At 38.4% G+C, this 15,429-nt stretch overlaps 1 protein-coding gene across 2 annotated transcripts in view; it reads right to left on the reverse strand.

Moving 5' to 3' along the window:
* Positions 1 to 5,237: 5,237 nt before the first annotated feature.
* Positions 5,238 to 15,429, reverse strand: part of LOC140164801 (uncharacterized) — a 51,764-nt gene continuing 41,572 nt past the window's right edge. For both annotated transcript variants that reach the window (XM_072188168.1, XM_072188166.1), the window contains 6 exons: positions 15,348 to 15,418; positions 13,658 to 13,892; positions 12,747 to 13,025; positions 11,166 to 11,480; positions 8,840 to 8,936; positions 5,238 to 7,288 (listed from right to left, as the gene is read on the reverse strand). In XM_072188168.1, the coding sequence (XP_072044269.1) occupies positions 6,976 to 7,288; positions 8,840 to 8,936; positions 11,166 to 11,480; positions 12,747 to 13,025; positions 13,658 to 13,892; positions 15,348 to 15,418 (1,310 nt within the window). In that variant the 3' untranslated portion in view covers positions 5,238 to 6,975. The remainder of the gene's footprint in view (positions 7,289 to 8,839; positions 8,937 to 11,165; positions 11,481 to 12,746; positions 13,026 to 13,657; positions 13,893 to 15,347; positions 15,419 to 15,429) is intronic.

Consider the following 15,429-nt stretch of genomic DNA (forward strand, 5'->3'; position numbering starts at 1 on the left):
GCATCATCCACGGAGACTGTGGACTTGGATGAGCCCAGGAGATAGAACAAGAAACCAGATCGATTACATCATGGTCAGGAAGAGGTGGAGAACATCACTCCAAAATGTCAGGACACGACCAGGCGCTGACTGTGGTAGTGACCATCAGCTACTTGTAGCCAAAGTAAAACTAAAACTGAGAGCTAAGAGAGGCAATGCACCACCTACCAGGTATGATGTTGACAACATTCCCACTCAATATTCAGTAGATGTGAAGAACAGGTTTGACGAGTTACTGAAAGTTAATGAAGAGGAGCAGACCCCAAATGAATTGTGGGAAGACATGAAAGAAGCAGTCCAGAGCACAGCAAAGAAGTACATCCCTAGAAAGATGAAACGGAAACAGCCGTGGATCTCTCAGCAGACCTTAAACCTAGCTGATGACAGGAAGAGAGCAAAGGCAGATGGAGGAAAGGAAGAATGGGCACGCTTAAACAAAGAGGTCTCCAAAAGTGTTAAGGAGGACAAAAGAAACTACATCGAAAGGAAATGTGTGGAAATGGAAAGATGTAAGGGTGACTCAAAAATAGCTTTTGGTATTGCCAAAGAACTTACCAAGAAGTGGACCCCAGGATGGATGTTATAAATGATGAGAAAGGTAACACTCTTACCGAAAGTGTAGACATCAAAAGGCGATGGGTTCAGTATAGTTCCCAGCTGTTTGAGGCACAAGATGACAAGGTGTATGTACAGTGTGAAACGAGTGAGGAAGAACCTCCACCATTGAGATCTGAAGTTGAGCTTGCCATGGAACAAATGAAAAATGCTAAGTCACCTGGCATTGATAATGTAGCTTCTGAGTTGTGGAAGGCAACTGGGAAAGAAGGGATAGACCTAATGTGGCGTCTATGTGGTATCATCTGGAAAAAGAAGAAATGGCCGAGAGACTGGTGCAGGGCAGTATTTATTCCACTGCCAAAGAAGGGAAATTTGAAAGAGTGTGCCAATCACCGGACCATCAGCCTGATTTGTCATGCAAGTAAAGTGCTTCTGAAGATCATCATCAAGAGAATGAAGAACAAAATGGAGCAAGAAATAGCTGATGAGCAGGCAGGATTTCGTGAAGGAAGGGGTACTAGGGACCAAATTGTCAATATCAGGAATGTGATTGAGAAATGCAGAGAGCATAGACTTCCTCTTTACATGTGCTTCATAGATTACAGTAAAGCTTTTGACTGTGTTAGCCACCCTCAGATGTGGGAAACTATGAAAAGATGGGTTTCCCAAGTCATCTTGTGGATCTGATCAGCTGCTTATATGAAGACCAAGAATCGGCAGTCAGAACAAGTAGTGGAGACACAGATTGGTTCAAGATTGGAAGAGGCTTACGACAGGGCTGTGTGCTATCACCCAACCTATTTAACATCTACTCTGAAGACATAATGAGAACAGCTTTGGAGGGGTTTGAAGGTGGAGTGAAGTTTGGCGGTACAAGAATTACTAACCTGAGGTACGCCGATGATACCACTCTTATTTGTAGCAGCAGAGTAGAGCTGATTGATCTTTTGAAGCGCATCAAAGAGGCCAGCGAAGAAAAACACCTTCACCTGAACACAAAGAAGACAAACATAATGGTTGTAGACAGAGAGCGGAAAAGTGATGAGTTTGTGATAGATGGACAGCAGATTGAGGAGGTGAAGCAATTTGAATATCTGGGTTCAATGATTAACAACAGTGGTGACAGCACAACTGAAATTAAGAGAAGACTGGCTATTGCAAGGACAACTGTGCAGGGCATGTCAAGCATATGGAAAAGCAGAGGCCTATCCATTGACCTCAAGGTACGCCTACTTCGTGCAACTGTGTTTTCCATTGCCACTTATGGATGCGAGTCTTGGGCTATGACCAAGAATGATAGGAAAAGAGTAGATGCTTTTGAGATGTGGTGTTACAGGAGGCTTCTACGAGTGACATGGAAAGACAGGAGAACAAATTCCTGGATCCTCGACAAGATTGGTACAAGTCTAACCATCAGAAGCGGCATAATGGAGAGAAAGCTGAAGTACTTTGGCCATATTGTCAGGAAACATGGAGGTGTAGAAAAACAGATTTTGCAAGGGGCTATGGAAGGCAAACGAGGAAGAGGACGTCCACCAACATCTTGGACTAATGACGTGAAGCTGGTTTCTAACCAGGGAATGCAAGGTGCAACGCACTTGGCATCAGATCGAGTGAGATGGCGTACTCTTGTGAAGACCACAGCAGCGCTACACAGCGCCACCTGACACAGAGAGAGAGAGGATAATCAATCAAAACTTCATGAAACAGCTTCAGTATACATTCAAGAGGACGCTATTAAACAGGACTGTTTTGGAACCTATTGCGCATGTTTTCAAAATGTTAAGATGCATAAGAAACATATAATTTACGAGTAAATCCTTGGATTCGTGGGTAACGCCGAATTCGTGGGTAAAGCTATAAGTACTATAGTACCGTTTGGGGTTTGCGTTTCTTAGGTGCATAAACTGTAAGTACTGTAAAAATTATAGCATACACATGGCTTGAATATGTGCTGATTTAAACTTAAAATATACAATCTCCTTGTTTTTCAAGGTTAGCATCTATTCGGGATTCGTGGGTATCAAAAGTTTAAACCGTCGTAGGTTCTTTTTGAAAGCGCTGAACGTATTTTTACGATTTAAAATTTTAAGCGCTTGTCAAACTAAATTCAGTGTCCAAAGTCATTAAATGTTAATTTAAGTTATGGCAATTATATTCGCTGGATTCGTGGGTAACAGTTGATACGTGGGTAACGTCAAATTTGATTTTATGGAATTTTATGGGTAAAATGTATTTGCATAAAATAATCACTTGGACCTCAGAATTATACAACGAAACTTCGTTTCATGATATAGTCATTTATGGCATATTCACTTAACATTTTTCAGAACGATCATTTAATTTTTGATACGCGGGTAACAAAATTATTAGCCAAATTGACTTAATGGCCTCTAGAGTCCACAAACTTTGGTGGAATTCAATCGTTTTACATATGATGAGAGATCATGCAAACGTCTTTCTAACGGAAATAATTTCATTTTGATTGAAGGACATTCAATGACATATATGGTGCTTTATCTTTGAATTCGTGGGTAACGCCAATTCATTTAAGCCATCATAACTAGTCCCCTGGTATGACTTGCTAATAAAGGTCTATATGCTCAAAGAGACCACATTGGACGTGACATGATATGCTCCATCAATAACGTAATTTCCTTTATTAATGACATTTTTAAAGTGGAAAGTTAACATAGAGAGAATTTTGTCCCGCTTTGGCTGGAATTGACCATATACTTTGAATTTTTATCTTGATGTACATCTATGTGTAGCATTATGTTGTGCTATTTCCGAACTGTCGGAGTGTCCCTGTAATGGAGTCAGGGTGACTCTATAAATGGAGTATGGGTTGCTCTAGAAGCAGAATCTAGCCACAACGCTACTCTATGTCTAAAATGACTCCATATTGGGAGTCAAATGACTCCTGTGTAGAGTCATCAACGGTGACTCTTCCGCGGAGTCAAGTATTTATGACTTTTCAGGGGAGTCAGATGACTCCCAATATGGAGTCATTTTAGATATAGAGTCGCAGAGTGGCTAGACTCTGCTTATAGAGTCACCCTGACTCCAGTTTGGCTTTTAATGGGATTCCAAAGATTGCGGTCTTTTTCAACCCTATTTGAGGACATTAAATGCAGCAGGTCTAGTCACTTTCATCTTGAATTACGATGGGAATGTCATATATTTGCATTTAGCGTAATAATTCAACGTTCAAGATGAAATCTTAGAGGTCCAAGAATTTACCGATAGATTTAAATCGACGAATCACGAGGCCTGAAATCACTGCTGATCAATTCTTAACCAATGAAATCTTAGGCGCCTGAAATTTTAGACGCCTAAGATTTTCTTGGACATCCAAAATTTAATATTAATTACCATGATTTAGTAATTTAGTAATTTAAACCGAAAGAAACTCACCAATAACAAAATTATTGTTTGCGTTCTGAGTTAAGCTAGCAGCAGCAAGAATAAGTCCAATAACAGCCATTACAAGAGCAACAATGCTCACAACCAGCGGAAGTGAAATGCTCGTATTGTTATCTGCGCCATATTTAATTATTCCTATCTTACTGCTAACACTTTCAGTATCCGCCATTTTTACAAGGGTCCCATGTAACTCTACTTAAATCACACTCATTTAGTAGATTTACAACATATTATGTTGAATTTCATGGCGCTTTGAGCACAGACTGTCATGCATTTGAACTTGAACATACACTTTGCATTACTAGTAAGGGATACCGTTCAATTAACTTATTACACTCACTGAAAGCAAGCTTGGTGGTGCTCAGTTAAAAATCGAAGCATTTCTATTACAATTCATTGGCATCGATCGAATGTTATTTGGTATCTCTGATTTTAGTTATTCTCATCTAAAAACACCCACCATCTGAGGAGTTGAAAGGCATAGTGAGTTCGATTTTGTGTGTTTTCAAGCTCTTTCGAGTCTGAATTTTCGCGTGCAGGGATATGGAGACAATGAGGATGTTAATGATGATGAGGATAATATTGATGACCAATGCAACAATAACCAATTCAGAGCCCACAGAAGTTTTAACCAAATAGACAAAAACAGGCCAACGTTTCGAGCAGATAAATTGCTCTTTTTCAGGGACAAATTTAAACAACACCACTACCTGCTATAGTTAAAGAAGAAACTATTGTTAACTAATGGCAAGTTCAAATTGAACCCAGGAGCAAACAAGACAACAAGCAAAATGGGCTGTGTCTTCACTCAAAAAAATATTAAATTGTTCTCCTTTCTCCTGAGTGACAAAGTACAGCAGTTTAGAGTTTTAAAATGTTATTAATTAAAACGCAATCAAATTATGATACAAATCCTTGAAATTTTGATTATCATCAACGTAAACTTGAAAGCTGTCGGTCACACAACAAGATGCATGCGAATACGTTTTGTACACAAACATGTTCAAGTCGGCACAGAAACAGTGGCGAAAACAGAACTCAAAAATCACTTTTTCTTGAATTGTGCTCCTTGAGACAATTTTTTTAGAAATTCAGAGAAAATTGCAGGACGAGATGTTGTTGTACATGAAACAGAAATACGTTTTACTATCAACACAAACAAACCTGTTCAATTCGGCACAGAAACCGTGGCGAAAACAAGGATCAAAAATACCTTTTTTAAATTAACGTTTAATATTTAATTATAAAGCTCCAAATTTAGGTTGCGATATGTTTTCTAGAAACACACAAAAGATTGCAGGACGTACGTTTCAGCCAACGAAAAAGAAGCACTTTTGACTATCGCTATGGAAAATATTGAATTCGATCTCAATGGGCCACACAACGAGCGAGATGCATGTGAATACGTTTTTTTCACAAACCTGTTCAATTCGGGCAAAAAAAAAGTGGTGAAAACTACGCTCAAAAGTCACTTTCGCTTTATTTATACTCCAGATTTCATATTTAGGTTGAGATATGTTTTCAAGACATTCAGAGAAAATTGCATGAGACACGTATTTGAGAGCGAAACAGAAGCACTTTTTGTCATCGCTATTTTTTCAACCCCAAAATAACATTCTGTTTAGAATGATTTGTACCAAATGTTTTTGGAATGTTATTAAAACGTTTTTATACCCTTTATATAACCCGCCATTTAAATGTTTTCTGTAAAACATTTGTGTTTGCTGTGCAGTAAGTTTTCATGAAACTTAAAGAGTCCCCGTGAAGCTCTAGCCTGAATCCTTCTGGCCTCTAATGGCGGCGCCTTTTTTACCCACAATCCTTCACGTTGCCTCATTCGAATAAGCACAGTGGAGCGGCCGTGCGTGAGTATTCGAGGACTGGAAGATCGAGTCTAGTGAAGCTCATCGTCTCTTTCGTCTTCAGTTTCTCATAGCTGATCCGATTCCTATCTTCAGGATTCCTTAAATATGTATACATGTATTAAATCTACGCAAAAATAAGGCAACAGTAAATATTATGAGTCGTGTTTGATTAATAGAAAATGTAATAAGTCGCAATATTATTGTTGGTGTGGTGTACCAAGCTTAAATGTCGGGTTATGTAAAGGGTATAAAACGTTTAATAACGCAATTCCTATTAAATTCCCTATTTCAAGTATAATATCCAAACTTTGATTATTGTCCTCCACCGGTTTAGTTTCGCTCACTCCACACAAACACTATATGGCTAAAAAATTTCCCGGCGACGCACAGTGTCATCGCCCCGATATCTTCATGGCAGAAATCGCCATGGTAGGTTGAATCCACCGCCACGCATAGCCATTTTTTACGTTCTAATTCTCGCGTTTCACAATACGATGCGCCTCCAGCGGTCGCTGGGTCGAGGCCAAAATACGCAGTGCATCATGGGAAAATGAGTCGACATCCAAAGCCCGCGTAATACGGATACAATACAGAAACATGCATCATTGTGGGTTTTAATGTCATTATAATGATGTTACATGCGAATGCACACTAAAACAACAATTTACAACTATAGTAGATCCATTTTCTATCTATTGATCACAGGGAATCCATCGTGGAGCTGTTTTCAACATATTTATTATCACACTCGCGTGAAAATTCAATAGCAGCTAGAACGGCGATGTCGACTCTGGGGTCAAAAATTTGACTGCCAAAAGCAACCGCTGGCGGCGCATCGTATTGTGAAACGCGATAATTGGCAGCCGGTTTGTGCGGAGAGTGAGCGGAATCAAAACGGCAGCGGAGGAGACTAAGCTTTTAATAATATGCAAGTAATATGAAATTTACAAAGCAAAGAGTGAATTGATATAGCGTCATTTTTGCAGTTACCGATTATTTAAATTCCAACACCATTTTATTTGTCATTTTTGCAGTTATCGATTATTTAAATTCCAACAACATTTTATTTGTCATTTTTGCAGTTTATTTATTTATCGCCTATTTCTTGATACACCGTGTCAGTGTTGCCTGTATCCTCGTAGTAGGCGTCATCATCATCGGCACCACTTGATTGTATCTTCTTCGGATTATGAACACGACCTTGGTTCTGATATTGGTGCGGGGTGTTCTCATCGTGATCTGGGTATTCATAATCTGTGTCAGTAGGTATGTGTGTCATCGGAATGGTACCCTGATATGGATGCTCTGCTTCTCTTGTAGTATTTTCAAGATCTTGGTAAGCTTCGTTTTCTTTCCCAGGCGCCGTCTCCATGATCTCTGTAGGCTCCTGGTGTCTTTTCCTGCAACATTTAAAAACAACGACTCAATATTGCACTACTGCACTGGTTGCATAAAGAAACGGGCCTTAGATGGCACCTGAATCCAGCCCAAAATCAAAACAACAAAGGATTATAAATATGAAAGAAAATATCCAAAATTTGTCTCACCTTGTAAAACTTCGAATCATTTTTAATATGCTACACAAAACACATTTTTTCTTGAACGTGGCTAAAGAAAGGCACATTATACCAATACCTTTTGAATTTCATTTAGTATTATAGCTGTATTTGACGATGTCGAAGAAAACGAATACCACTTACATATTTCGAAACTTATTTCGAAATTTTCATACATGTATACATAAATTGCTCTATATTATTTCCCATCCAATAAGTATTTTTAGGCACAAAAAAAAGTATTTAATTCGAAATCTTTCAAATGTATAAAATTTCGCTCAAAGCTCAAATTATATATTCTTCAACTCAACCAATTAACTGTGCTCTATAAACACTGTCTGCGTTTGGGACCACTTCTTTTGTTTATATTTCTCGCTGGCTATTCAAAGAAAGGCTTCATATTAGTACATAATATTATATCCTTCATTAATATATTCTCGTTCATTAATTGGTTAAACGAGTATCATGTGACCAAAAATAGTTTTAACTATTTTGCAAAGCAGTCAAAAGTCGATTGATAAGGGAACGGGGTACTATTGGAAGTACTATTTCCCCGGGAAATAGTACTACTATTTAAATAGTACTACTATTTCCCTCTGAGCGCGTATAACCTCATTGCTGCGTCACGGTTCCTAGTGGTCTGTGCAACTCACCACGTTCGCGGGATTTCGGTACCGGTTTCGGGGTATTAATTTGTAGCATGTCACGTTGTCTTGCGAAGCACACAAACAGCCCATATCTGCCGCTAAAATACGGCGGTTTCATGGCATAATCTGAATTACATCAGGATCAGTATCTTAATATTGACGGTTAAATAACAGAAAACATATGGTTACTCGTTGCACGGCGGTATTACAGAGGTTACAACATTTTCACGGTAAGCTTTAGCCACTCGACTGTGTGCGTGCTTTGTGCATGTGCATTCAATCAAAACAAAGCATGGGCAACCTAGCCTAGCCCTGACTAGGCCTAATCTACATGTATTCCTAGGTCTGTGTCTATGATAAAGGCCTTGCGTTTCTAATATTTTAACCAATCAATGAACAAAAAATACATTAATGTACCAATATAGGCTGCCACTGTGATGCCAATATGAAGATTACGATGATAAGCCACGATTGGCCCAATATGGGCAGCAAAATAATGCCGATGCCAAGATTGGCGTTCGAAAACCAACGTTGGGCCAATATATGCATGTTATCTGGGATATTGGTCCCCTCGGTGAACTGGAGACCGTGAACCTACTATTTTCCCTCGACCTGGCTCACGGTCTCCAGTTCACCTCGGGGACCAATAGATTACACCAGATTCCTCAAGAGCAGTAAATATTAATAATATTATATTTACAATTATTGGTTTCATTAATTACACCCTGATACAAAACAAAACACTTGCCGTTTAACGATGACTGCGATAATAAAGAGAATAATCAGGAATACTGTAACTACTGAAGCTGATACCGAAGAAAGTATCGTAATATTTGTACTCGGTCCTGAAAGAAAAGAGTATTTTATTTATATAGTTAAAACCTTGCTTTTCATACTTCAGAACATTTCAGATGTCTGTTTCATCTATTCAAGTGGTGTTTTGGTAACCGAAAACTGTTCCATACCCACGGTTAGTCCCAGTTCATAACTGGGCCATGAATTGCGCATGTATATTCCATGATCATCTACCAGCCATGTAATAATAGAGTCATGATTCGTTACTCGATGGACGTGAAAACATGATTCGACTACAAGTCTGCTGTTTAATGGTAATGGTTAGTATGGTAGTGTGACGTACTTTGACAGAGATTCCGCGAAACAAAAAAGCTCAAAAATAATCTACATTTTATAGGGAATCAAAATAGATAGTTGAGTAGACAGAAAGGCGAAGAAACTAATTTTCATGGACACTTCCATGCCAAAATCGGGGCCAAAATATAGAAATTACAGAGGCAATCGGTAAAATCTGAATTCTTTTAACTTGTTCAAGTATATGTTCAAATCATGATAATGAATAAAAAAAGTGAAAACAGTACAATATTGAACTAGTCCCCGGAAGTAGTCGCATATAAATACTGCTTACTTACAGTCACTGACAGACGACAACATGGTATGGAATATTATAATCAGGCAGGGTAACAAATTTATGGGGACAGAGCGGACAAAGCACCAGCATGGGCATAGATTATTTGGGTAATAAGTACTTAGATAATTAAAACCTACACCAAGGCATTCCTTCAGGAAAAGTATTGTTTGGCCTATCTGTGATGAAGCGTTTTCGAGTACAAAGGTCAAAGGTCAGGGTTTGACCTCCATGTGAGTAAAGTAAAACGACGACTTTTATCAAAATGGTCTCAAATTGTTCCTCTTAAAATAATAATTCAAGTAAACGACTATCATGACTATAAGGGGTGGTGCAATAATTATGTGTACCCCGGGGTGAATTATAGGGGGCAAAGATTTTTGGCAGGCCAAAAGGGGGGGGCAGCATTTTTGGCAGGTCAAAAGGGGGTCAAGCGATTTTGGCAGGTCGAAAGGGGGGCAAGCAATTTTTGGCACAGATATTTTGGGCACCGTTTCTATATTACGCCCTAAAAGGCGTAGGAAAACGTTAGGAACATGTTCAAATATGCAAAATTTCCTGCTCGCTGCGCTCGCACTATATGATAAGACAATTTAAGGTTTTAAATTCGGGTTTCCCAAAATCTTGCATGTGTAAGGGGGGGGGCAAAGATTTTTTGGCACATCAAAAGGGGGGCAAAGGTTTTTGGCACGTCGAAAGGGGGGGCAAAGATTTTTGGCACGGCCAGAGGGGGGCAAGCGATTTTGGCAGACCATTTTGAGAATTCACCCCCTGGTACACATAATTATTGCACCACCCTAAGATGTTTGGTTACCAAGCCCACTATATATGTAAAACCTATTTCATTATGAATTATTATGTTAGGACCACAGAGGAGAAAGAAACTGAGCGCGTGCAACCAGTCAAAGTCTCAGCATCACCCGATGAGGGCCGATTGTTCCATGAAATGCGACAGGCGGGACTGCTACGCAATTACCGCGTATTTTCACGGTCTATCGCGTAATCGCGAAAGCACGCGACGCTCTATCATGTATACCTTCATTCTACGCGAAGGCACGCAGCGCTGAGTAACCTTAAGGGTGACGGGCTGTCTCTAATTTTTTTATAAAAATAACCTTAATGTTAAAACCTTGAGTAACCTTAATGTATCGACCTTCAAATGTAACTTCTAAAAATACTAGTTTTTATATTTTATAGTGTTATATTACCTAAAATATTTCTTCGCTAAGTTGAAAATACGTTTTAAAGTGAATTATGACCAACAGAGGGCGCTATTACTGTACTAAAGTACGTGGTATTTTGACAACGGGATACACCGTGACCATACGTATGCTAGCATACAGCATACTCTTCCAAGCACGGTCTTCTCCGTGACAATACACTACGTATTGTCACAGTGTTTTCCATGTACAATATGTGTGTATTGGGTCGTTAGACACGGCACGATCGAACAATCGGCACTCATGAATATGCGAGAACTTACATCATGCAATACACGGGGACTTAATTTGACTGGTTGTACGCGCTCTGTTTCTTTCTCCTTTGTGGTTAGGACGATTCCCGGGACGATTCGGAGCATTTCTCAACTTTGACCCCTATAGAGCCCCAAATTTGACATCTGACCTTTAACCATATATCATGTAACGATCACCTGTAACAGTCGAATCACTCCCCGAGTCACTCGCAGAAGCAAATATCGTCTCACTGAACGGTCCTGGTCCTTTACTTGTATATGCCCTCACACGAAATGCATACGTTTCGTTGCTGGATAAGCCCGTTAAAGTTACTTCATTTCTTGAGGTCGTCTCTCTAGTACGCTCAGCAGTCTGCGAAGGTATCCAGTATTCAAATTCGTAGTTTATTATGTCACCATTACGTATATCACATGGTGGATCTTCCCACGTAAAGATTATTATTCCATCGCCTAGAAGCATCTGCTTCACATTGTTTGGTGAACCGTAAGGAACTATATTGGCCACAGTAAAAAGAGATGTCAAGAAGAAAACCAAAATATTTTAGGTGAATTACATAATACAGGGTGTCCCAAAAAAAGAGGCCCCTCATTGCGCCCACTTTTTCGCCTATTTCTGAAAAGTTGTTCAAATATATGTTGGTATGTAAAGAAATCTTAAATTGTTAGCTTTAATAAACCAAAACAATTATTTCAATCGGCTCACACATTTGACGATATGCCCATTTAAAGACAAGTACCCGTTTTTCACTCTGTCCACGGATAGCAAACAGAGTGGTTGGGATGGGTCATGCTGTGGAGTGGTCTGCGAGATCATCAGACCTCACACCAGTTGATTTCTTCATTTGTGGCAAAATCCAAAATCTTTGCAAACGTATTACTGCTATATTCGCAAGTATCCGGCGCACAAGGTTGGAACGCAACGCAATTGATGCAATGAGGACTAAGGCTGAAACCTGTATTCATCAAGGAGGCAACCAGGTAGAAGGCAGAGCAGCACAGTAAACTCACTTCAAAAGAACTAAAGACAAACTAAAAAGCCCTTTTCAGGGCTACCTTTTATTCCAAAAAGAGAAATGACTTATGTTGTCAATAAAAAGAAAGCAAGAAACAATAGGCCTAAAGTAAGAAAGTAAGAAACATAATAAAACAAAAAGGCATAAAATAACCGAGAAAAACATAAGTAATTGCAAGTATAGCAAAAGAAGTCCCATCCCACATCAATTATGCCCAAATTAATGACACTTAACAAAATCCATAAGCCCACCGGTAAAGCCCATTCCCTAAAATAAAGTTGTTATTTTATAAAGTTATCATCGAGGAATGTTTTATATTCATGCATGGTATATGCACTTTTTAATCTTTGAAGTAGCCAGACCTCCTCCGTGGACAGAGTGAAAAACGGATACATTTCTTTAAAAGGGCAAATCTTCAAAAGTTATGAGCCGATTGAAATATTTGTTTCGGTTTATTAAAGCTAACGGGTAAAGGCTTCTTTACATACCAACATATACTTGATCAACTTTTCTGAAATAGGAGGAAAATGAGGGCGCAATGAGGGGCCTCTGTTTTGGGGGACACCCTGTACATCAAAACTCTGTTTTTATCTGCTTTCCGATAGTTGGCATTTACATAGTTGGATCATACAGGAATTATATTAATTTTGCTCTATCGATGGTTTATTTAAATTTACATGTAGGCTATTATCGTCCGTTTACATGGAATCAAAAATTGTTTTAAAACCTTTAGCTCATTACACACCTGACTCTTCAGTAGTAAAATCAAATACTGTAGATTCACCAGCGGCGTTCCCAGATCTTGCTCGTATTATTGCCCGGTAGGTGGAGAAGTACTCGAGTCCAGGAAGTGTAACATTGGTGTTGTTGACGACTGCGTTCATGACGGATACATTTGTTTTCTGACACTGATCACTGTTTATCAATGTCACATTGACAATAAAGTCAGAAATGCAGGAGCTTATCGGTTCAATCCACTGTAGCATGTTACCTCTGAACTCGACATCAGTCACCATTGCCAATGCTATAGAATATGAGAATGTGAAAGAATTTTTACTGATTTATCAAATATTTTTACCAACGTCAGCAGATTAATGACTTCTACAATGTGATTGTGAGTCGTCTTTAGCATGTTTAGCTCTCCTTTGCATGCTTTGTATAATGTCACATTAGGTTTCACTGCCTGAAGAGAATTGAACACAACTTGAATTCCCTCCTGGAATTAGTATCTGTCAAAAGCCAGATCGCCAGGCTGTCATTATAGCTAGAGGCAGTATATGACACAGATGAGATAATGAGTGACATAAAAATGACCTTGTGTGGTATTGGGTTTTGCCTGAAGCAGGCACTTGTGGTTGAATATTGATCCCTAACTGCAAGACTTATTACCGTCGATTTGGTTGAAAAGGAGATGAAACATGAACAATTCTCTTCAGGCAGTTAAATCTAATGATTTATCAATACGAAGTTCAAGATCCACCCAAGGCTCAATTATTAATATTCGATAAACGATAACATTAAAATTTGTTATAATTACAAAGGCATGATGGTTACATAAAGTACTTTAGGCAATAACACATTGTTTGTATAATGTTTGATTTAAAATATTCTTCGATAGCCATTAAATTATATTTGCAATAATTCACCATAATTTACCTTCGCCAACAAACAGGCTTCTAGGCAAGCTCTTGTTTCCTTCAGCTTCTTTATTCACTGCACGGATTTGAAATGCGTATATTTTGCAGGTAGTTAACCAAGTGACTATAACAGACTTTGCTCGGGAATGTACAATTACTTCTGTATCAGTGGCCATTGAGCTGTTTTCCTTGTATGTAATAATAAAGCCACTTAATCCATGGGAACACTGTGTCCACTCTGTACCGGCTGGGATCTGAAATAAAATACATTTATAGATTATATCGACGGCCTTTCTCACTGAGCAAAACCAAAATACATCAACTTTAAAGAACGAGTACTGGTAGTGAGCAACGATTGAGTTGGATATGTCAAAGTTCCTATCTACAGGGTGAGTCAAAAAAAGTGCAATAGAGAAAAGAATCCATTTTTATTTAAGAACCGATTTGAACCTTTTAGGTTTTAAAACATTTTATAAATGATATATCCATTAGTGACCTTGTGTGAAAAAACCAAGGAATTGGCGTTTACCGTTTTGTTTTTACGCCACACTTTATAACGATACCCAGGTTTAATGTTTGTCCAAGAAACATCCAAAATTTGAATGTCAGCCCACTCTGTGTAAGGTAGTTTTGGAACAACTGCTATTTTCTTAACCTCATTGGCATTGAAATAAAATGGAGCACCCAAATTGTTATTGTCCTTGGTCTTGTTTAAGGAAAAGAAACATTATTTGTTGTTATTTTCATATTACCTTTACTTTAAAGATGTTTATTCTCTATCAAAAACATATACATTTGTAGGCGGATTTTTTTCAAATGTCGAAATGAAATGCGCGCAAATTGAAGTGGGGTGAATTATAAAATATCCAGTAAGTTGGACATATTGGGATTAAAAAAACTAGAGTGAGGTATGAATGACTTAAAGTAATGTTAGAAAGTTTGTTTGAACAGAAAAAAGAAATTAAAATAACACAAAAATCAACCTTATTTAAGTTTAAGTAAGTTTCAGAGCTGGTGCCTTTATCGTGCATTGTGTGCTCTCATTCAAAATACATGGTACCTCGTGGACAAATAATGAAATTGGGTATCGTAGCAAAAGGACTCATAAAAATAAAACGGTAGATGTGATTGACTTCATTTTTTCACAACTGATGCGTATTGAGTGTGGCATTTATAAAAACTTTCAATAATTGGAAAGTTCAACGTGGTTCTTACATAAATATCGATTCTTTGCTCTATTGCACTTTTTTTTACTCACCCTGTAGAACCACAAATGGAAGACAGGTCATTAAAGCTTAAAATTAAACATATCTCAAGCCCCCCCCCGTGAAAATGTATCCCCTCTTGAATTTAACTTAAACACGCCATCCCCTACAAAGTACAGAAATACATTCACAATGGCATTCGAGGGTCAGGGAAAACTACATTAGTTTCGAGTTTTAATGGCGTTTACTGTTTAACATTAATAATACTTATCCTACACAAACCCTTATTGTCAAAGGGGACGATCAGTATTTGTACTGGGATCATAGGGGCTCAAAATGTTTCAGACAAACTGTCCATGCTCGCTAAAATTATTTAACTCCTCTCTTTTCCATCAAATTTCTATATATTTTCAGATTTCGTGTTTCACCTGTTTCATGAAAATAAATGTCATGTTCCCACAAATTTCCAATCATGTCAGTCAATCAAATAAAAACAAAACGTACCGTCCAGGTCAATCGAACTGTGTTGTCATCGATTTGCTCAATATCAGTAATCGTCGGTGTGAGTGTTGGCGCTGAAAATGAT

The sequence above is a fragment of the Amphiura filiformis genome, chromosome 11, assembly GCF_039555335.1.
Source record: "Amphiura filiformis chromosome 11, Afil_fr2py, whole genome shotgun sequence".
In the NCBI taxonomy this organism is placed as follows: domain Eukaryota; kingdom Metazoa; phylum Echinodermata; class Ophiuroidea; order Amphilepidida; family Amphiuridae; genus Amphiura; species Amphiura filiformis.